The 22,242-nt window shown below is 38.6% G+C and overlaps 1 protein-coding gene across 1 annotated transcript in view; it reads right to left on the bottom strand.

Annotated features, from left to right (window-relative positions):
- Positions 1–4,470: 4,470 nt before the first annotated feature.
- The window catches only part of LOC109462852, a 99,508-nt gene continuing 81,736 nt past the window's right edge, over positions 4,471–22,242 (bottom strand). Inside the window, 11 exon segments of the mRNA XM_019759491.1 lie at positions 4,471–5,586; positions 6,493–6,648; positions 7,713–7,834; positions 8,385–8,528; positions 9,189–9,347; positions 12,043–12,176; positions 12,802–13,009; positions 16,297–16,326; positions 18,417–18,522; positions 20,349–20,506; positions 21,599–21,718. Of these exon segments, the coding sequence (XP_019615050.1) occupies positions 5,500–5,586; positions 6,493–6,648; positions 7,713–7,834; positions 8,385–8,528; positions 9,189–9,347; positions 12,043–12,176; positions 12,802–13,009; positions 16,297–16,326; positions 18,417–18,522; positions 20,349–20,506; positions 21,599–21,718 (1,424 nt within the window). The 3' untranslated portion in view covers positions 4,471–5,499.

Here is a 22,242-nt window from a genome sequence, read left to right as displayed (position 1 = left end):
CTCACTCACTCACTCACTCACTCACTCACTCACTCACTCACTCACTCACTCACTCACTCACTCACTCACTCACTCACTCACTCACTCACTCACTCACTCACTCACTCACTCACTCACTCAGCTTCGCATGCTCTTTCAACTACATGTAGACCACAAAAAGAAAGAAGAGCTTACAAACACGTTCTGTACCAGCTAGGGGTAGAAAATGAAACAATTTTTTCTCATGAGCATCCTGAATGTCATTGAAGTTCAGTTCAGTTCAGTTGAAACATTGGGGAAATTATGTTACAGACAGTTTTGCCGGACAAAATTCTAGTATATGAGCAAGAAGCCTAATACATGTATTGCAACTTAAACCTGCTTTCAAGCAATGGAGTTATAAAATCCTCAGTCCATTTTTGTTCAACCATGGTTCAACAGTTCTCAGGTAATTATTCTGATCAAGGAACAATTGTTATGCGGGATGAAACTAGTTTAGCTATTGTTCTTGACATGCAAATGCCACTGTCCAATTATCAAGTTGGACTATTGTTGAGTTACACGTCGAATTACAGTACCCCTATCTGGGCAGCTTGTACTGGGTCACCCAGTAGGAGCCTGAAAAGATGACCGACTATCTTAAAAATAAAACTAGGATTCTCATCATTAATTTCTTGTTCATAATCTAAATCTAATCTAATCTAATCATAATACTACAAACTAGTTGAGGGATAGAAAGATTTGGCGAAGACATGGTTCTCAGCGTGTGAACCCAGGCCATCTGACACTGTCATTATATACAATGTCATAAGGTTTAACTGATTGGATATTTTTTCGGGCTATTGAACTACCCAGTGCAAGCTGCAAAGACCATGTCACCCATGTCAGGGTAGCCCGACCAGACTCTCTAATTTGATAATTGGACAGGTATGAATGATAACATGCATGGAAATTCATTTTGAAGATTTTCTTCCTGCAGGAAATCTCTGCAGGAAAAACCTACTAAGACATTGTTGTAGATTCCTGCAGATAGAATCCTTCCTAGAAATTTTTGCAGGAATGACTGTTTAATAAATATATACAACTGTTAGGCCACACCAATGTAATGTAGTCTCCACCAGACTCCTTTGCAGGCTAAATAAATAGTAGCAATCGGCTAAGGGGAACATCATTGGCCAGAGGAGTTGGCCGGCCATACAGACTAAATATAATGCCATTACTTGTTTCTCAGACTCATTCACTTGAAGAAGAATCCTGTTCTACAAAATTACAACATTACATCAATATTCTCTCAAGGTCACCTTAGTAATTGATCAATGATCATCTTGGTTTTTGTATGTCATAGACAATTTCATGCAGTCTGATAACTCAATGAATGCTTTTGCCTCCCCTTTCTCCAGTTTCTAAACACGTCTAACATTGATCAGATTCTGACTGGAGACTAACTTCAAGTTGTTGTGTGGAAGTTGGAACTTGTTAATTTTATCATAATCACCTCCCCTCCCTTTTGTCGCCCATTTTTAAAGAAACTGTGTTCTTTGTGTCTAGGGGACCCATGTAACAGTGGGGGGTTTATAGGCGCTACAGCTCGCCCCTGTTTCTTACACCCAGGCTACCTGGTCTGCTATTATACATGTACATCCTGCACTGTACAAGCATTTTACGTTCTGTTCCTAAATTTTTGGGAAAAGCAAACTGAATGAACAGCTCTTTTCATACCTATTTGAGATGTTTCACAAATATTGTAACAATTAGAAAATTTTCTATTTTTTTTTTAAATTATACTTTGAAATTATCTAGAAACAATGTGTTTTTTTTTGTCAAAATGGTTACAATTTGTAATGTGGAATATAGCAATATAGAATTGACTCTAGGCCTTGGGCAAGCACTTCCAATTAAATTGTAATTTCTTGTTCGTCCCTCCAGTCGAGGATGACCAGTGCCTAAATTGTAATTTAGACTTATTACAAATCCTGTAAAGATTCTCATCATTAATTTTTTGTTCATAATCTACATCTAATCTAATCATGACACTACAAACTAGTTGTGGGATAGAAAGATTTGGCCAAGACATGGTTCTCAGCGTGTGAACCCATGCCATCTGACACTGTCATTACAATCTCATGAGATTTTCTGATAGGATATTTTTTCGGGCTATTGAGCCAGTGCCAGTGCACCCATGTCAGGGTAGCCCGACCAGACTCTCTAATTTGATAATTGGGCAGTGGTCATTTGCATGCCTGGAACAATAGGTGACCTGAGGTATGACCCGCATGACAAAGCTGCAGGAACAGAATAATTACAAAAGAAAATGTAACATGAATTTCCTAAAGCATTGTACAACTCCTTGCACTGAAAGCAAGTTCATGTTGCAAATTGAGGATCGATTCCTTGCTTTTTATGTTTTCAGTGTACATCGGCTGAGGCTTATACATGATTACAGGATTATGTCACTAAAACTCCAAATATTTTCCTTTTAATTATAAATGTTTCCATGGAGTTATTGTTTATCTGTTAACCATGTCCATTCATTTTGTTTTGTTGTGACCTGTACTTAGCCAAGTGTGGCAGAAATGTGCAATAAAGGTCTTCATTCTTTAAAAAAAAAAAATTTCTACCTCCTCCTTCCAACACCACAACCAATCAGGTCTAATATGAAGTGTTCTTGCTGAGACAAGAGCTCTTTTATGATGCTATCTGATCTTTTTTAGTCATAACCGTTACACAAATGTTACACCCGGCCCAGGTATCAGCTCAGGTAGCACAGCAGGAGCAAAATCCACCTCCTCAAACATGTTCAAAAAGCTTTCTACTAGAAAGAGACTTTTTGCAGTCTTAATAGCAGAACAATTCTTCCCATGTACAGGAAAAGCTTTTGCAGAAAATGTTCAAAATGAATATTCATGAAAGTTATCATCATTCATACCTGTACATCATACTTGTCAATAATATGTAATCACTTATTGAAAATATTAGCTGAAAATGTGAAGGGTGTTTATTGATATGAAGTGATATGAAGTGAAGTGTAAACCATCATCAATCTGGAAGCATCAATTTGGAAGCATCTTTTTGCTTCCCACTTTCTGTTTGGTGTTTTTAAAGTCTGAAGGTCCTCTATCATAAGGCCTAATCATCAAACCAGCCTGTCCACAGACCGCCAGGCCTGTTCAGGCCCGCGGGCTAACCATTGAGCCCAGACCTCTCATGAATTTATCACAAACTTGTTAATTACACAGGTGTGAAAATGTGAATTCTCATTAATTCAGTGGTTTTCATGGGGTGTTCATGGGGCTAATTGGATGCGGGCTGGATGCGGGCTGGCTAACTCAGGCCGCGGGCTAAAGTTTAGGACTGCCAGGCTAAGCTGCTGGGCATGACGGTGTGTGTTCTAGACCGCCAGGCTTGCAATTTTTAAAGTCAAATATCTTGATAAATTTGTACATTCTGACCATAAAAAAAGCAACCTGGTACTGAAGATAGCATGATCTTTCCAATGGTATGCAAAAGTTCACTGTACATCCAGGAATAACAAAGTTGAAAATCAGGGGTTTCAACATAGCTGTCTCAAAATTCGGAAAGTGACATTCCAAAATTGAGGTGACCAGTGTTACCTGGATGTCAAACCTTCATCAACGTACCTCTTAAAAAGACGTACCTCTCAAGAAGAATTCCACTCAAAGACAAACCAAACTTACTCTCCAAGCAGAGGTTTGGGGTTATTTTCAGCGTGTTAAAAAAGCCTACAAACACGCTAAAAATAACCCCAAACCTATGCTTGGAGAGTAAACCAAACTCTACTACTGGATAGATTACGGAGATTGCTTCCACACATTACGATGTTTTGCATGTTCAACTGTTTTTTTTTTTTTAATTCCTTCACGTGACTAAATTTGTATTTACCTCTTGTTCTCTCAGTTCATTTAGTGATGTGGAAGAAGAGTGGCAGATGATGCTCAAACGTCCAGAAGTAATCTCTGTAATCTATCCAGTATAGTAGAGTTTGATTTGTCATTTTAAGACATATTTCAGTATGAGGCCACACCAATTTAATTTCTTGGTTAATGGATTTGCCCGTTTCATTTCTGATTTGCAAAAAATTTAAAAAAATCAGAATCAACTGCAAAATGCTCATATTTTGCCCTGAACAGTTGAAAACAGTCCTTCTCTTCCTAGTTGTTACAGTTACACTTTGTATTCCATCTTTCAATGCAATCGTTTCATTAAAAGTTCAAAATTCATTGTTTAAATTTTGAGCCAGCCTGGTGTGTTGACTTCATTGCTCCTATCGTACCATTTTGGGCCATAATAGGATGCCTAGGCCTGTTTTTATTTTTTTTCGCCTGCCCACTCCATTATATTTCTAGAAAAATCCGTTAACCAAGAAATTAAATTGGTGTGGCCTAATGGTGCCTCCATACATCATGCAAATAACTCTAAAAAGAGATTCGGAGGGAAGAGATCTGCACACACATAACATACACTTCACAACAGTTCAGAAACTTAAGACCAAGTTTATTCCATTAAAAGTTATCCCTGCTTATAGTGCTTGGTATACTTCTTGTAAACTTGGGATTCATCCATTTTGAATAATTCTTACACACCAGATAAACATAGAACTGCAAGATTTGCCAGTGGTTCTTTTATATTTACACTAACAAAACAAAGCATTAAAATACAATATGACCATTAAGTACATGATCTTTGCATTTCCTGCAGTGAACCGAGCCAGTCTTACCATTAACCTACGTCTGCATTTCTTCTTGTCAGTAAGATTGTTGCTGTGAATGTACAAGGCATCTAAAGGTGTATATAAATTAATATTATCTGTCAAAACAATAAATGTTTGCCAGACTTCAGCTCAGACAAAAAATGTCTGGGTTTTTACCAAATTGATATGATTTTATTGCAAGGGTGGCACTATACCCATGTCATGTTACGTGCTATGTTAAATAATAATTGCTTTAAAATTACCATAAGGATATTAAGCTGTGAAGGTAATTTAAAAACATTCTCATACAATGTACTCTACAGATTCATTTTGTAATAATTATTATAGCAATTCAGCCAGAAATACCAAGGAAACATCTACAATGCACTTAGAAGTGGTTTCACAAAAAATAAAACCATAAATTGTAGTGCATGCATGTTTTCCAGGGAAAGAGAGGAGAGTCAGTTTTAGCCCATACAGATATCTCTGTATGCAACAGGTTATCCAGTAACTGCTGTGAGCTTTGTAGTAGACATTCCTTCTCACATACATTATATATAGGTTATTATCAACCAAGGTGCATATATACTGCAACATAAACATTTCTGTACATGTATATGGCCAAGCATAAAAACTAGAACGGTTGCTATTATAACATTATAAATGCCTAAAGCTTGTATGCAGCAGATTAAAATGTAGTAAGGCAATGTTTGTTGCATCAAATTAGAGACTGCATGATAAAATACATTGTATTATATAACATATGCATTATTGGTGTTATTGCTTGATGTCTAGTTTTTTCTAGTCTGTTGTTAGAACAGTCCTCTTTCCTTCTTCAGGTTGGTCTGTTTCCAGAGTGGCAGCAGGTAGAATTCCTCTCTGCTCATGCCCAGGACTCTCTGTAACATGAACAATAAGGAACTTAATACAGATGGACATCTATATATACTAGTACTTCACAATCATTCCAAAGCTACATGTAGGTCACAAAAACAACATTAGGCCACACTGATTTAATTTTGTAGATGGCATCTGCGGGCTTTGATTCTGACTGGACTGTTTTAAAAAAAAATCACCTCCTCCAAGGCTCTGGCCTGGGTGCCATCCTCTGTAGTCCATGGTAGCTAGCGACAATCGGGACCTGGAGGTAACTACGGAGGACGGCACCCAGGCTGCCAAAGTTCCACAGAACTCAAGAACTCAGTACAGTGCCAACTCATCAATGTCGCAAAAGGCCAGCATGTGCCAGCTTGTCATAAAAGTAACTGCAAATTCCCAGTTTTAATTGTATTCCTGGATTTTTTTCCCCTGCATGCACTAGTTTGGGGTTTTTCAAAGGATGTCATCCATAAAATTAAGTCAGTGTGGCCTAAGTCACAAATTAAAAAAAAAAGTAAACAAGCACTTAGACTGCCTTTTTGTTCTACCATGACCAGTGCTCTAGCCTGCTTAAAATTTTGTTTGATGTAAGATGAAGCACCAAAGGCATGCTCCCCAGGAAATTTTGGATTGTCAAGCTTTGAAAAGTAACACAATATCCGGCATTTTGAGAGAAAAATCATGGGGTTGAGATTGATTGTCAGTGGCCCCTTAGATGTTTTTATGTTTTTACCCAAGATTTTTGATGATTTTGTCCATCAAGGTTGACGGACTGGTTTAAAAAGTTTTCTGTCACACGCCTCAAACTTCCGGTAATTGACAGAAAAACATTGGTGCTGACTAGAGATCTGAATGTGAATATTGTGTCCTGTTTAACAGGCAGGTACATTTAATGCAATTTAATACAAAATATGTATTACTAGTACCTCAAACTCAGCTTCTTCTAAATACTTCTCCAGCCTCATGGGGTCCACTCCCTCTGGTAAAGGTCTCTCCATCAGCTCATCAAAGGTGTAGTGAGATTTGGTCAGCCTCTTCAGAACGTCTTTCACCAGAACTGCCTTGTTCCGCACCTTACCGTCCTGGCAACAAGGAGACAACAAAGTCAATGTCATTACTGCTCAGAAAAGCAATTCTGTACAAGATATCTGGCAATTGGAATGATCTAATTTTTAAGTTGACGTATATGGCATTATGTTAAGTTGTGTTTGCTAATTGTTGTCAAATGAATGTATTTATAGATGACTGTGTTGTATACTTTGCGGTGTGTCGTGTTGTGTGTTTTACGCAGCTTGTACTTACACGTACAAAACTGGTGTGATACGCCTAATGACGGTTTAATAGTTATGCCAACAAACAAACAATAAAGGACCACAGGAAGAATAGCTACTGTGACAGTCATGGACATATATGTTAAGTGTGGATCCCAATAAACTCAAACTGACACTGCAGCAGAAACTGTCTGGAAGCACATGACTGATTATAAAAGTTCACATGATAAAACAAGAATTTGGAGATCTCATACCTCCATGAAATATATGAGTTTTTGTAAATGTTTTTACACAGTACACTACAGTAAAGAACAAAATAACACAGGTTTTTGTTTTCAAATCTTTGGTCTGAAATAGGTCAGGCTGTTATAGAAATGGCCAACTGTGCAAGTAGCCTATTCCAGAGGGAGAACCTCATCAATCAAACTGCTCTGCTTCCACACGTGTGCTGGTGTTTTGTTACATAACCGCACATCTGTTTTCCCTGCCTTGCAAATAGAAGTTCTGCTGCAGTACCAAGGTCAGCCATCAGGAGGCCCATATTTGGCCTTGACCTTTGGCTTCCTAAGACCTACCAGCATACCAAATATCATCACAATCCATAAAGGTGTTCTGAAGTTATGCTGACTACAAATGTGCGGAAACACACACACGCACACACAGACACGCCAAAAACAATACCTCCATTTTCCAAAGCTATATGCGGTGATGGAGAGAGCCCCATACATATACATTATACAGCAGAATTTGTAGTTGAAGATGTTACTAGAAGTTTTTTCAGACAGTATTTATCTGTTTCCTATTCTGTATTGTTACAGTACAGTACCTTTGGGCATGATTTTGCTAATGAAGAAATAATATTATAGTGTACTGACCCTGATGTTGATGGCAGCTATGTGCTCCTGATGGTCCCAGTAAGGGAAGATGTTAGTAAAAGTGAGAGGCTCCAGCCCAGCGTGGATCAGGTAGGCCTTAGGTGGGCTGTCAGGTCTCCTTTCTACAAACAACACAGAAAATCACTTAATACTAACTGGCTACATACATGTACAATACGCCTTGTCTCTGTACTGTACTGTACAAACATGTATAAAGTACAATGTACTTATGATGTGTTCAACAGGAATCCTCCAGACAACCAATACAGCAAAGCAGACAAGCAATTTGCCAATTGAAAAACAGCAAAGTCTCGGGCAGCAATTTGATACTTAACAGAATGCTAAAAAGTGCTGCACACATCCTACATTTATATCTTCCAGCTACTTCCCTCAACACTGGTGCACCAGCCATATTGTGCTAAAGACAACCCTAACAACCCCAACAGAACTCTTACTAGAACTCAGTACAGTGCTGACTTAATTTTGTATAAATGCCACAAAAGGCCAGCATGTGCTGACTTGTTGTATGCACAATTAAAAATTCACAATACCAGTTCTGTATTCCTGTGGTTTAGCAGGAATGGTTTTTTATTTGCCCGTGCACACTAGTTTGAGTGTCTTCATCAGAGGATGTCATCCATTAACATGAAGTGAGTGGCCTTAGTGCCTTACCTCTGCAGTAACTCATGGCTGTCTCCATGGCACACTTGCGGTCCATGTCCCACCTGATCTGTGCAGACCCTGTGAACTCCTCATCCTCCGGCCACCAGCCCTGCCACAGGTACACCTCATGGAGGTTATCCACCAGGAACTGGGCTGTACAGGCACATGCACACAAACCAACAGTGTTACAGCAGTCAATCTAATTTGTTGGCCACATCAATTTAATTTGTTGGTTCTCGGATTTTTTCAGAAAAAATATGAAGCAACAGGGCGAAAAAAAAAACAGGTCTTGGTATCCTTTATAGCCCTAATACAATGATTGGAGCCATGAAGTGAACACAAAAGGCTGGGTTAATATTTAAACAACGGATTTTGAACTTTTAATCAAACCACTGCATTGATAGATGGAAAAACTGCAACAACTAGGAAGAAAAGGACTTTCCTCAACTGTTCGGAGCAAAATATTAGCATTTTTAGTTGATTCAGAAGCAGAATTTTTTTTTGCGAGTCAGAAAAAAATGAAAAGGGGAATCCAAGAACCAACAAATTAAATTGGTGTGGCCTTAAACATCTAGGTACATGTAATAAGATACACCAAAAAACAGTTACTCAAGCAACTGGATATGATTTTGGAAATGGTCAGACGTTTCAGGTAGTATCCACTACCTTTCTTCAGTAACACTAGAGAACTTGACTGTGCAGAAATGGGTAAGCCCAATTTCTTGTGTTGGAAATTGCAGTTCAAACTTGTTTCATAATGATTTCTACCAACACAGATGAACTTTCAAGATAGTTGAGGTGTGTAAAACCCACCTGGCTGAGAGGCTGTGTACATGTCTGACTGGAGGAAGGGATGAGGACAGACTTCTCGTGGTCCTACTCTGGCCGGGTGCAGAACTTCTGTCACCAGGAACTGTCCAGAGATACTGGACATCTGGAACATCCGCGGACTGAACTTAAAGTCCACAGGATCTACAGGCAACATGGTTTGTTACAGGTTAAAACATGTATCAAAACATATTCATTATAAGGCCTAAGAAAAAAATGTTGTGTTTCCTGAAGACCCTAGAAAAAACTGCCAACTTTTTTAGTGGACCACTGCAAGGGGCATAAATTTCTTGAGCTGATCGATCTTTTCTAGCTCCATGATCTGACACCTGAGTGATGAAACATCGCAGAATGAGTTTTCTAACATTGACATTGAAACTATAAGTATCCTCATGCGAGTTTTACTTTGTTAAACTGTATTGTATAGTTGGATCACAGGTTGGATCACTAGAGATTGTCAAAGTCTAATAATAAAAAAAAAAGAAAAACATAAACCCTACCTACCAAACCTAATTTTTTTCAAGACTGAAACAGGAAACACAACATTTTTTTCCCAGGCCTAGGGTACATTGGTCTTGTTTAAATGGATGCTACACAAGGATGCTCTGTACGTGTCTTATAAACATCTCCTGGGAGCTAAAAATCTAAACACGCAGAATGAAACTGGCAGACTTTAGACATCAACCCTCCAGACTAAATTTTTAGCTTAGGAGCGCATGCGCTCCTAGCCTCAAAAAGTTAGGCGCGCAGGCAAACATTTGGGCGCGCAAACAAAAAATCTGGTCGCGCAAAGTACTTTTTAATTTAGAAGCCAAGAGAATAATGCAGACAATTAATAATTCTTTCATTATCATAGAAAAAAAATCTAAATTCACCATTTGTACTAAAAGAATTGTGATAAATGAAAGACCAAACAATGATTTTAAAAGTACCTGTCTTTAATGTGTTCAAAGTCACTTCATCTCAGTCGTTAGACCAGGCTGACTGATATGTCGGTCTCCTAGGCCTCTGCAGGGTTGGACAAGTTTTCTAAAATCCAACCCTATCGGGCAAGTGCATGGTCATTTTCACTTGCCCGAACCAACTTTTCACTTGCCCAAAACATAAATGACATATATCTATGCATTTATCATTGCAACAATGAAATCCTTTTATTTTTTGGAAAAAAACACTTAACAGATAACAATATTAACATTGCTACTCAAACCATTTTGTTAACATTAAACTTAAAGGTACAGGTTTTCCACAACAATGAAGACAATCTTCTTTATTTTTTACAACTTTTCAGGTATTACACTACATGTCTGAAGTAGTTTCATTGACAAAAATATTCATAAAAAATAAAAGACAATAAAAAAAGCTCATGGAAAAAGGACAGAGTAGAAAACAAGGGGAAGAATCTATTTGGAATTGCCTATAATTATTAAATAATAATGCTACACAAATGTCTAAATACCTTGAGTTGAAACTTTGCTATTAATATTAATTATTTCTTCAACTGTATCAAAACAATCTACAATTTAGTTTCAGTCGACCTTTGAACAAATGAAAAGTCTGCACAACAGCAATCTGCCCAAGTTTTCCTTAGAGGAGTTCTAGTAGAAAATCATATCAGTCACGCATTGCCAAACTTCCCTATCCTGCACGCTCCTGGGCCATGAGGGAGGATCTCTTTTCAAACACAAACTTTGCCAACAATCAAATATTTGTGGCTGATAAAGATATGTTATCTCCTTGGTTTCCCTCCAAATTTAGGCCAGATGGAAACATCGTGTATGACTACCGGTCGCGCTAGGTCCACTGCACTACACTGCACTGCACAAGTTTTGAAGGCGAGATCTCGTCACCTGACCCCTCTAATGGTATAAGGATATCAAGTCTCGCGAGAGTCGGGCCGCGAGTGCACACCAAATGAAAACAAGATGGCGACCCGGTTGTGTCGGGCTTGTTTTTTCGCCGGAAAATAGCTGTTTTGCCGCTTTATTTCCCGAGATAATGGTATCTACGGACTTGTAATGGGTTTTCTGACAAATGAACATGATTTTGCCTGGCATTGATATGACATTCTTACGGGAAAAAATAAGAAATTTTTGCCTCTAACAGCGCTATAGCCAATAATTTAGGCGCACCGCGGATTCTCTGCCGGTCGCGCAGTGCGCGACCAGAGTAACAAGTTTAGTCGCATTTCTTAATTTTTGGTCGCATATGCGACCAAAACGGTCGCAGTCTGGAGGGTTGCAGACATCCTGACATTATTTTTTTAAAGCATCCAACTGTTGGTCCTTTGGGAACCCACAAAATGCAAAACAAGTGACAATAAAGAATTTTTGAAAGGAGGAATTTGAAAGAGATCTAGGATTAACTTCACTGACAACCTCAAATCGGACACTAAGCTGGCCAAACTGAAATCCATTGTTTCATGGGGGATAGAGTGAGTACTAGTGGAGGATGCTTTAATGTCAAGTTTGGTTTGAGCAGGAGCTCGACCAAGGTAAGTATTAATAAGGACATTGGTCTCATGCATGAAATAACATGATTCAAATTAGACTGTAAACTAGAAACTACAACATTTGCAAAGCAAATGCATAATGTTTACCTTCGCACATGTCTACTCTGTTTATTCTTATTCAAACACATTGATTTCATAATATACATGTATAGTCAGAAAGGAGTCTAAATTCCTCCTGCTTTAAAATTGCAACATGATGTAACCCAACACCAGTTACCAAGGCACCAGCCCTCTGGTTCCAGGTCATTGGCCTTTTTGGTTGGAGAAGAAGAGGAAACTGGGCAAAAACAATATGTTTTCCTTCGGTGAACAGAATAAATCACAAAGTACCTTCCAACATGCAGTCATACACAGTCCTGTCTTTCTCCCCCAAGGCTACCCAGAATTCCCTGCGCTCCTTGCCCTCCTCCATCTCAATGACAGACAGACTGCTGTTTGGAGTCAGACCACATTCCAGGGGACATCTGGGGACAGACAACAGGTACATTTTGTACATTCTATGTTATTGTTAATATACAAAAATGGTAAGCTTTATGTTGACAATTGCACAAATGTATTAGCACAATCCCCTCTACATCATATTACATGTGCAAATGTACACATCCTAGGTACCAGTCTGATCGATCATGAACCCTAACAGACCCTTCTATGTGTTACACGTCCCAGAACCAGTCCTGAACCGTAACAGACCCTTCTACATGTATGTGTTACATGTCCCAGAACCAGTCCTACACATGTTAACCCCAACAGACCCTTCTACATTTATGTGTTACATATCCCAGTACCAGTCCTAAACCCCAACAGACCCTTCTATGTGTTACATTGGCCAGGACCAGTCCTAAACCCCAACAGACCCTTCTATGTGTTACATGTGCCAAGACCAGTCCTAAACCCCAACAGACCCTTGTATGTGTTACCAGGACCTGATCTAAAACCAACAGACCCTTCATGTGTTACATGTCTCAGAACCAGTCCTAAACCCCAACATACCCTTCTGCGTTACCAGTCCCAGTACCTGTTCTGACCCCTAACAAATGTATAAACTTTAAAACAAATGTACAAATGTATGACATTGTACTGTAAGTGTACCTGTCCTGTAGCATGCTGGCAGCTCTCCTGGCCACAGCGCGGGTACCCTGGTGTGCCTTACAGCCGTGCCAGATGTAGACTCTGGTCATCTTGATGTTGAGCAGGAGGAAGGAAGAGCGTGACCTGAGGCGGTGGACGTCCACGGGAAGCTCTCGTAAACACGCCTCCTGCGGGAGCTCACCGCGTATACAGTAGAACCGCCACGGACCTGACAACAGATAGGTACATGTAGAACTCACATTTCTACACAATATAATGGTACAATGTTACAGTTACTGTAGTACTACACAGAAGCACAACATACATCAGATAGTACTGTAAGTTGTGTCTGACTCAGTCATATTTAAGGCTATGGTGGACATGACATTGACGAATGTGATCATTTATGTCATGCCTAAGCCGTGATAACGTTTGATAACGTTACGGCCTGTGTGATAACTAGCAGTACAGTGCGGGGTTCTATTTGGTTATCACACGGGCTTCCAAATGTTCCATAGAATAATTTGAACACATTTCACCTGTGCCGCCCTGCACCACTTTTGAAAATTCGAATAGCAGATTTAGACGTTGGAATTGATTATTGATGTTTTTACAATTTTTTGTTTTGGGACACCAAATTTTGGCACAGTTCACATTGAAATGTGTATTTTCTCAGGTGGGCATGACATAAACAAATACAACACAGCAGGTTAGGCTGGAACCTCAGATCATCATAATGGTGTTTCTATAAAAATGCACTTCACTTCAATTACAAAGTTGTTTTGTAAGTAATTAGTAAGTCACTACATGACACACATGAGACAATGATGATATCTGTATCTATACAGATACAGACAGATGAGAGTTTCAAACAGACATGAGTACACACTTGTATATAACAAACAAACAAACAAACAAACACAAAGTTATAAAAAACAGTCACTGTACAGAGTGTGGTGTGATACATGTAACATAGGTCACATCTATCTAACAAAGTATCTAAATGTTGTTTTAGTAAAGTCATCAACTCAGTGTCATCATAAGTAGCAGGCTTATCATTAGCCTGTAAAGAACAGAAACCTCCATCTAAGTCTAACCATGCTTCAGTGCAGCAAATGTACCACCCCCAATGTAAACATCTTCTGTATCTTGCAGTACTACGTACGTCATACATATATTGACAGACTAGTACATGTACTACAACTAAACTACAAGAATACCGGCATGAAAAAACAGTCTCTCTACAAATGTACATAGTACCCAAATTAAGAATGCTACAGGTACATGTACTACCACTGTGACAGTGACTGTCATATGACAGTAAAATTTAATGCATAATACTCTCACAACAAGTAAGCAGTGATATGCTTGGGGAGAATGCAGAGGGATGATGTATTTGATGTAGGGGTAAACATTTTGATAGATGATCTCAGTTGTGTTGCTTGATCTGTGCACAATGTTGTATTAAGGTACCACATTACAGATTAATACAGACTACAACAGTTACTATAAAAGCCAGACTATAGCTATCCCAAAGCTATCAACTGGAAGACAAAATCAAGGACATGTTTGAAAGCATATAAAGCCCACCAATTAAAAGCAACTGCACATTGCCAATTTGCAAATGACATGCAAGCAGTGTGAGTATCCCTCAGAAACTACTAAGTGAAAGAACACATTAATACTCATACTTAGACATTCTAGGCAACAATCTACACACTGACACTGCAACTGAAACTATGGTCTGACAGGTCATTTCTACTACAAATCTGCTCTGACTGACTCTGATATTATGTGCCACACATATCCACTGGCAAGCATATCTTCGTTTATAATTTATTATTATAGTTCAGAGAACTGAATTTCCCAAACTTGTGTCCCAAGCCAATGAGTGAATTTTGTCACTACTTTGTGAATGACTCAAGGCAGCGAGAACTTTTAGCTCACACTGGTCATGACACTTTTTTTTTGACAGAGAAGACATCAGATGCTACAACATAATACTATATCTGTTCAATGACATTGTATACATGTATAAGCAGTCCTCGTCATGCAGGACAAGGGTTATATAATTAACATCCTGTCCTAGTAGAGTGCACATTGGGTAAGTGACAGCCGGGATTCGAACTCCCAACCTCTTGGTCCAGAGGAAGGGCCGCTAACCACTGTACTACAGTGGATTTTAGGCCACCAAAAGACCCTTTTAAATCACACCACACGACAGACTTCAGAGCCTAAAACTGTCCGAGATGTTTACTAGATACACACCACTAGGGAGTATACATGTACATGTAGATTAAATCTGATCCACTACATTAATTCCTAGTCCTACCAACAAATAAACAACTCCCCAAGACTTGGTAAAATTCTGTTCACAAAGCAATGCCAATAATATAGTCTTCTTGATGAAGGAAGAAAATATTTCCACTTTTCAGGTCATTAGAGATGGGTTAAATAAAACACAAACCTCTCACTACTATAATGTTGTCTGGACACTACCAGCACAATGTTAGACAATCTGTCAGTTGGGTCCTACACTACAGTGGCCTGGAAGAACACGTCAGCATTTTTTTCTCCTTTTTTTCCTGTGTGCAATTTACTTTCCTTTATCTTCTGTTCGTTGCTTCTTTATTTTGCCTAGAATCGTGTACTTGTCTGATAATTATTTTCTATTCCATTTTTTCTATAAAAAAAAAAACACAATTTGCCAATGGGTAAAATAAAAATCAAGGAAACAAATGACAATGACTATTGGGGCATTGGGGCAAAAATGCACTATTGTACCTTACCTACAAATAAGGAAACCTACCTGTTCTATCTAATAGTATTTTTTTTATGTAAGCTTTACATGCTTCTTCTCTCTTCTTGAGACATTTGAGAGTTTTTTTTCTAATACATTGGGGTTAACTGAAGACATTATACATGTATGTAAGAATATGTCCTCCTTTGTTAGATTTGCATAAAAAGGGTAACAAACACTGCACACAGAAAATAAATCTGGAACAAAAAATACTAGGAAACAACAACAAAAAAGTAAGTGTTCTTATGGGCCACTGTAAGGTCCATTCTAAGGCCACACCAATTTAATTTCTTGGTTAACGGATTCGCCGCTTCATTTTTTTCTGATTTGCAAATAAAAATAAAAATTCAGAATCAACTGCAAAATGCTCATATTTTGCCCTGAACAGTTGAAAACAGTCCTTTTCTTCCTAGTTGTTACAGTTATTCCATCTTTCAATGCAGGAGTATCATTAAAAGTTCAAAATTCATTGTTTAGATTTTGAACCAGCCTGGTGTGTTGACTTCATGGCTCCTATCGTACCATTTTGGGCCATAATAGGATGCCTAGGCCTGTTTTTATTTTTATTTTTTTTTCGCCCGCCCGCTTCATTATTTTTCTAGAAAAATCCGTTAACCAAGAAATTAAATTGGTGTGGCCTAAGGTAAAAAAAGATATCCTGTTATTCTACCACTAGTACCAGCCATCACCAAATGAACATGTAACATGACATGTACCTGTATGGGAGGGGCAGGGGGCCCCAGCAGCTGCAATAGAGGAAATGGAAATTATCTTCAACATGGAGCAACACAGTATTGAGTAAGGCCACACTGACTTCATTCTATGGATGACATCCTCTGAAGGCCCCCGAAGTACAGTAGTGTGTGTGGGCGAATAAAAAAAAAAATTACAGCAAAAAAAAAAAAATGCTGCTAAACCACAGGAATATACATTCGTCTGTACGTGTAAAGCTGGTATTGTGAATTTGCAGTACATAGCGACGTATACGACAAGTCGACACATGCTGGCTTTTTGCAGCATTTATGAGTTGGCACTGTACTGAGTTCTTAATTTCTGTAGAGCTTCAGCAGCCTGGATGCCATCCTCTGTAGTTACCACCGGCTCTCTATTGTCGCTAGCTACCATGGACTACGGAGGATGGCACCCAGGCCAGAGCCTCGAAGCAGGTGATTTTTGTATTGTTGAGAACGGGCGAAAATCAATGCGTGCGCGTATGTCATCCATAAAATTAAATCAGTGTGGCCTAATAAAAGCACATGAGAAGTGAAATGAAGTATTGAATGTCTGTATGCACAATGTATGCAAATGTATGCACAATGCATGCAATGTAGGTAGATATCAATGTAAAATCCTACTGTGACAATAATTTCAAGAACAATGTTGCTGTGAAAAAGGTGACAGATGGTCACCAAAATATCAGATATGAAAACCCACTGTTTGTTCAAAAAAGGAACCTTCTGTTAATGAAGTAAAACCCGAGTCGGAAAATTTTGGACCCTTTGATCTAGTATAATTACGTGACATTCAACGTAGTGTATAATGTAGTATCATACACATTCAATTAAATAAGAGATTGTTTTTCTATGTGATATCTAAATCTGGCTGCACTTTCAGTTTCAGAGAACATGATAAAAATTTGTTGGAACACATTTGTTATACAGATAGTGACATCAGTGCCAATGATGTTGTTAGGGTTGTTAAGGCAATGTTAGCCTGCCAATAAGAACGTAAGACTCCGGCAAATACATGTACATTGGTGCAGAATTATAGAAGTATTATATAGTTATATTATTCAGTTTGTATTCTGTCTCAGACTATATACATGTAGATGTAGGACACTCCATATATAAATTCAATCTGAAGGTTGTCATGTTAATTAGAGTAATATTACTAACATGACTGTCTAATATGTGCACATTTGACTGTACAGTACCTGTAGTCTGTCTGTTATGCCTTCGTCCTGGTAAGCATGTTGTATTAGTATGTTACAGTAGAATGTTATTATTAATAATTATTGGTAATAGCGAGCTGTAATAGCAGCAAATTTTAGCAGACTAATAGCAGACTAGACTTGTGTACATCAATTAACTGTACAATTATCATGATCTATCCTGAGTATTTTGAAGACTCAAAAACAAAGAAATAGCCTGGTTGCCAGACCCAATGCAGACTAGGCTAACTGAGGGGGTTGTGGTATAATTTCTTTGGGGAATGGAGGCAAAGAGCTGGCCTGTGCAGGCCCTGGAACAGTCTGGCACCCAGGCTAACAAAGAAAAAAAATGGAATTTTCCTAGCTTTCAATGCCAAAAAATTTTGAAATACATTATCTACCGGTAGATGACAATGTCACGTTGGATGTAATGTGGTATCTGATTGACCGGTCGACCGTATACAACTACAGGTACAATGTACATGAATATATATTATGTAAATTACTATTCAGCATGATACAAATTCACTCCATTCACATGTCAAGTCATGTCTCTACAACACAACTTGAACATTACTAATACTAGTATCATGATAGAATGAAATCTTTTTGTCTCACAACACCCTACAGACAACTAATCTACTGCCTGTGAAACCACCATCTGTCCTGGTTGATTCTTGTATGACAAGACCTATTCTGGAACACCATCTAACTTAAGATTGTTATTTGTAACATAAAGACAGCTGAGAAGGAGTGAAGAAATGATATACATGTAATACAATAACTGAGTGTGTAGAGATGAAAAATCAGCTCAGAAACTACAGCTGATTCTGGAAACAAAAGTCCAGAGAGATACATGTAACACATGCACACCAGCTGACAACTCACATGTGGAGAGAACCTTACCTTGTGTGTTGGTGTCCTCTTCCTCTCTCTTCCCAATGTGCACCACCATGCCACCCTGGAACAGACTGAGGAAGCATGGGGGTTCTTTGCCTTGTAACACCCTGACCTGGGGTAGTGGGGACACAACAAAATCCTTGTAAATAAAGAAAAAGAAGTGATCTCAAACTAGTTTTAGAAATATGTCTATGAAGATTAGACATCCAGGTAATAAGATACGCCAAAAAGCAGTTACTCAAGCAACTGGATATGATTTTGAAAACGTCAGACGTATCCACTAGCTCCTACGTCCTAGCTCCACAACACTTAAGCTCCTGTTCTGTATAACAGGAGCTTTCTGACTAATTTGCATTATCTTGTCTTGACTTGTCTGACTTTTGTTCCATTTTTGACTTCAAAAAAATTTGTCTTCACTTTATTCGCATATCAATCAATAGTTTGTGCTTATAAACCTGCATTTCCCCTCTGGTCTCTCAGTCACTGACGAAAGCTAGTGGATACTAGCTGAAACGTCTGACGTTTTCAAAATCATATCCTGTTGCTTGAGTAACTGCTTTTTGGCGTAGTTTTAGAAATAATTGCACTCCTCATATGATTTCTGAACAGTTTATATAACGTCATCCACACTTCTTAAATATTGAGTGGTGCAGGTACTAGACATAAGTATATAAAATTTGCCTGGTGCAGGACTGGTAGTTTTGAATGTTACCTGCACCAGTGAAGGTGTGTAGAAAAAGGATTTTGCACCCTGATTGATTGTGAGCCAAATATGTCTACAAAACAGCTAGCGGAAATTGAACATTCTTGAAAATTCATTTTCCAAACATTTCTAAGAATGTCTTTCCAGGGACTTTACAGGGTCTTTTTTGAGAGGACTTGCTTGTTGTACTTTTCATTGTTCACAAAGTCTCTGTCAAAATAACTTAAGAAAAAACTGTGAAAACTCGCAAGCACTACACAAAGCCAAGGCAATTTAGAGGGCGGGACGCAATTAATTAATGGACAGATGCTAATATCTTTATTAGTAGTATACAGGGTCTTTTTGGGGAGGACTTGCTTGTTGTGTGTTCCATTGTTCACAAAGTGTCTGTCAAAATGACTTTAGAAAAAACTGTGAAAACTCGCAAGCACTACACAAAGCCAAGGCAATTTAGAGGGCGGGACGCAATTAATTAACGGACAGGCGCTAATATCTTTATAAGTACGCATTGTGGTAAACAAAGGACTGTCTCCTAGGGGTGTCCCTACCTGCGAGGTGTGAAGAGACTATGGATATAAAATGTCCACCTTGGGTTATTTCGGTGTTGTTTTTCAGTAACTATGTCTACTTGGCCTTTGTTCAGCAATGTCTAAATCATGTCTAATGTCCGCTAGACGTTCTATGGACATTTTTGGCTCTATTAGTCACATTATACATAATTATACTATTATAATTACATATAATTATACATGATGATTTTGGTATTATACATAATTATACATAACCCTTTGGACTGTTATACATAATTATACATAACCCTTTGGAGTGTTATACATAATTATACATAACCCTTTGGACCATTATCTATAACACTTTGGACCATTATATATAACCCTTTGTACCATTATACATAAAAAAGGTTAAGTATAATTATGTATAATGCCAAAATCATTATATATAATTATGTATAAAGGATAAAAGGTTTATGTATAGTTATGTATAATACCAAAATCATTATGTATAATTATACAAAATTATAGTATAGTTATGTATACCCTTAATTTGACTATTCCCAAGAGACTCATCAACGCTTTCCGCATATTCATTACCACCTAATATGTTACCGTAAAAAGTATTAAGACAGTTGGGTTAAGGGTTTGGGATTCATGAGCGGGAGTCCATAAGTTTAACTAAAACGTTTTTCCATAATTACATCACGGCTTGTTAATACTGACCTGTGGACCTCTCTCTTCATCCAGCTCCACAGTCATGAGAGCAGACGCCCCCTTCTCATTCACAGTGCTGTCCTGACCCTGCCAGAAGAAGTAGGCATATCTCTCCCGCCCAACTCCCCCGCCTATCCGCTTAGACACCCCACCATGTAACTTGGAACCTAGGAAAGTATGATTTGATTTGATTTATTGAAATTGAAACAGTACAATACACGCTGAACAGAGGCAGCTGATGCTGGTGTTGTGTCCCGCACATAGAAACGAATAATGGACAGACAATATTCATTTTCTCTCGAGTCTATAGTACTGGGGAAAGTCGTGTAATTAGTGCCTTTCCCTAGGGCACAGGATCGGTGGCATGTCAGGACTTGAACCCGAGACCTCTTGATTCTGAGTCGCGCACGCTGCCATTGTGCTACATGACCCCAGTGGAAAAGTAACCAATGGTAAGGCCAAGGGAAAAATGTAATTGTGTTTCCTGTTTCAGTCCCCCAAAAATTAGGGTCAATAGGTAGGGAATAAATTATCTTTTCTTCTTTCTTTTTTTTTAGACTTTGGCAATCTCTACTGATCCTACTTGTACAATACAGTTCACAAAAGTAGAATTTACATTAGGACACTTAAAATTTTCAATTTCAATGTTGGAAAACTGATTGTACAACGTTTCATCACTCAGGTGTCAGATCATGGAGCTAGAAAAGGTTGATCAGCTCGAAAAATTATTGTCCTTTGCAGAGGTCGACACAAAAATAGGCTAGGGTCAGCACTTTTTTCTAGGATCGGTCGGGAAACTGGAAACACAATATTTTTTTCTCAGGCCTTATGTTAACATCATGAAGGCCAACAAATCTTGAGATAGACTGTGACTTGCTTCCGATATATTCCAATAAATCAATGAGGTTGGTTGGTACAACATAGCATGGAGGATACAAACTTAGCCACATTTGGGATTATGTTCCCCAGTGTAGCTAATTTCATTTGCAAATGTTTTAAATATATTGTTACTAGACTGTACCTGTTACCTTTCAATATAATAGGTACATGTATGGCCTAAATAAAAATGCCCTTGAAACGATGTGCATACAGTCTGTAGCATGCTAAAGTTAAGGAACATTCAAGAAAATCTGCTATTCCTACACTGTATAACTCGTAAACTACATGTACACTGTACATACCAGATTCCACTACAGGTGCTGCACACCAAGTAATTTGAACTGTTTAGAAAACTAAATAATAATGTCCAGGGAACTGACCAACAGTGGTGATCTGGTAGTGCCACCTGACCACATAGGTGTCACCACTGTGAAACTGCCCGATGCTGTGACTTGGCATCTCACTGCTCTCGTACTCAAGAACATGCCACATTTTGGTCCCTGTAAAAACACAAGAAATGTTACATCAACAATCATCTAATACATCTCTTGACATACCAGATTATTTAATATCTGATTGAATGAAAATTTGCATGTAAATGACAAGAATTCTGACTTTGAAAAAACTGTTTTTCAAGCCCTAAAAACTGCACTGGGCACCTTTAAACAATCCTTGGTAGTTAAGGCGGCAGAACACAGTATTTTGGGGCGGGTATAGAAAGTAGTGCAGACAAACCTCTTGCATCCTGGCTAAAGCGACTTATGTGAGAGGTAGCCATGAATGAACTGCGCTGTGTGGTATAGAAAGGTATCGGCTTGTACACCGTATGAGTTGGATTGTGACGATTTCCCCGTTCGTGTATAAATGCGCGGCATTACGCAACAACGTTCCGGGGTGAGCCGGCTGCAGTTCCGTTGACCCCGGTAGAGGGCCAAATCAATGGTCGTCATTAGGCCACACCAATTCAATTTGTTGGTTCTCGGATTTTTTCAGAAAAATATGAAGCGACAGGGCAAAAAAAAAA

The sequence above is a fragment of the Branchiostoma belcheri genome, unplaced genomic scaffold, assembly GCF_001625305.1.
Source record: "Branchiostoma belcheri isolate BF01 breed outbred unplaced genomic scaffold, Haploidv18h27 scaffold12, whole genome shotgun sequence".
NCBI lineage: Eukaryota > Metazoa > Chordata > Leptocardii > Amphioxiformes > Branchiostomatidae > Branchiostoma > Branchiostoma belcheri.
Note: the sequence above shows the minus strand (reverse complement) of the source record. Positions and strands in the feature narration are given on the sequence as shown.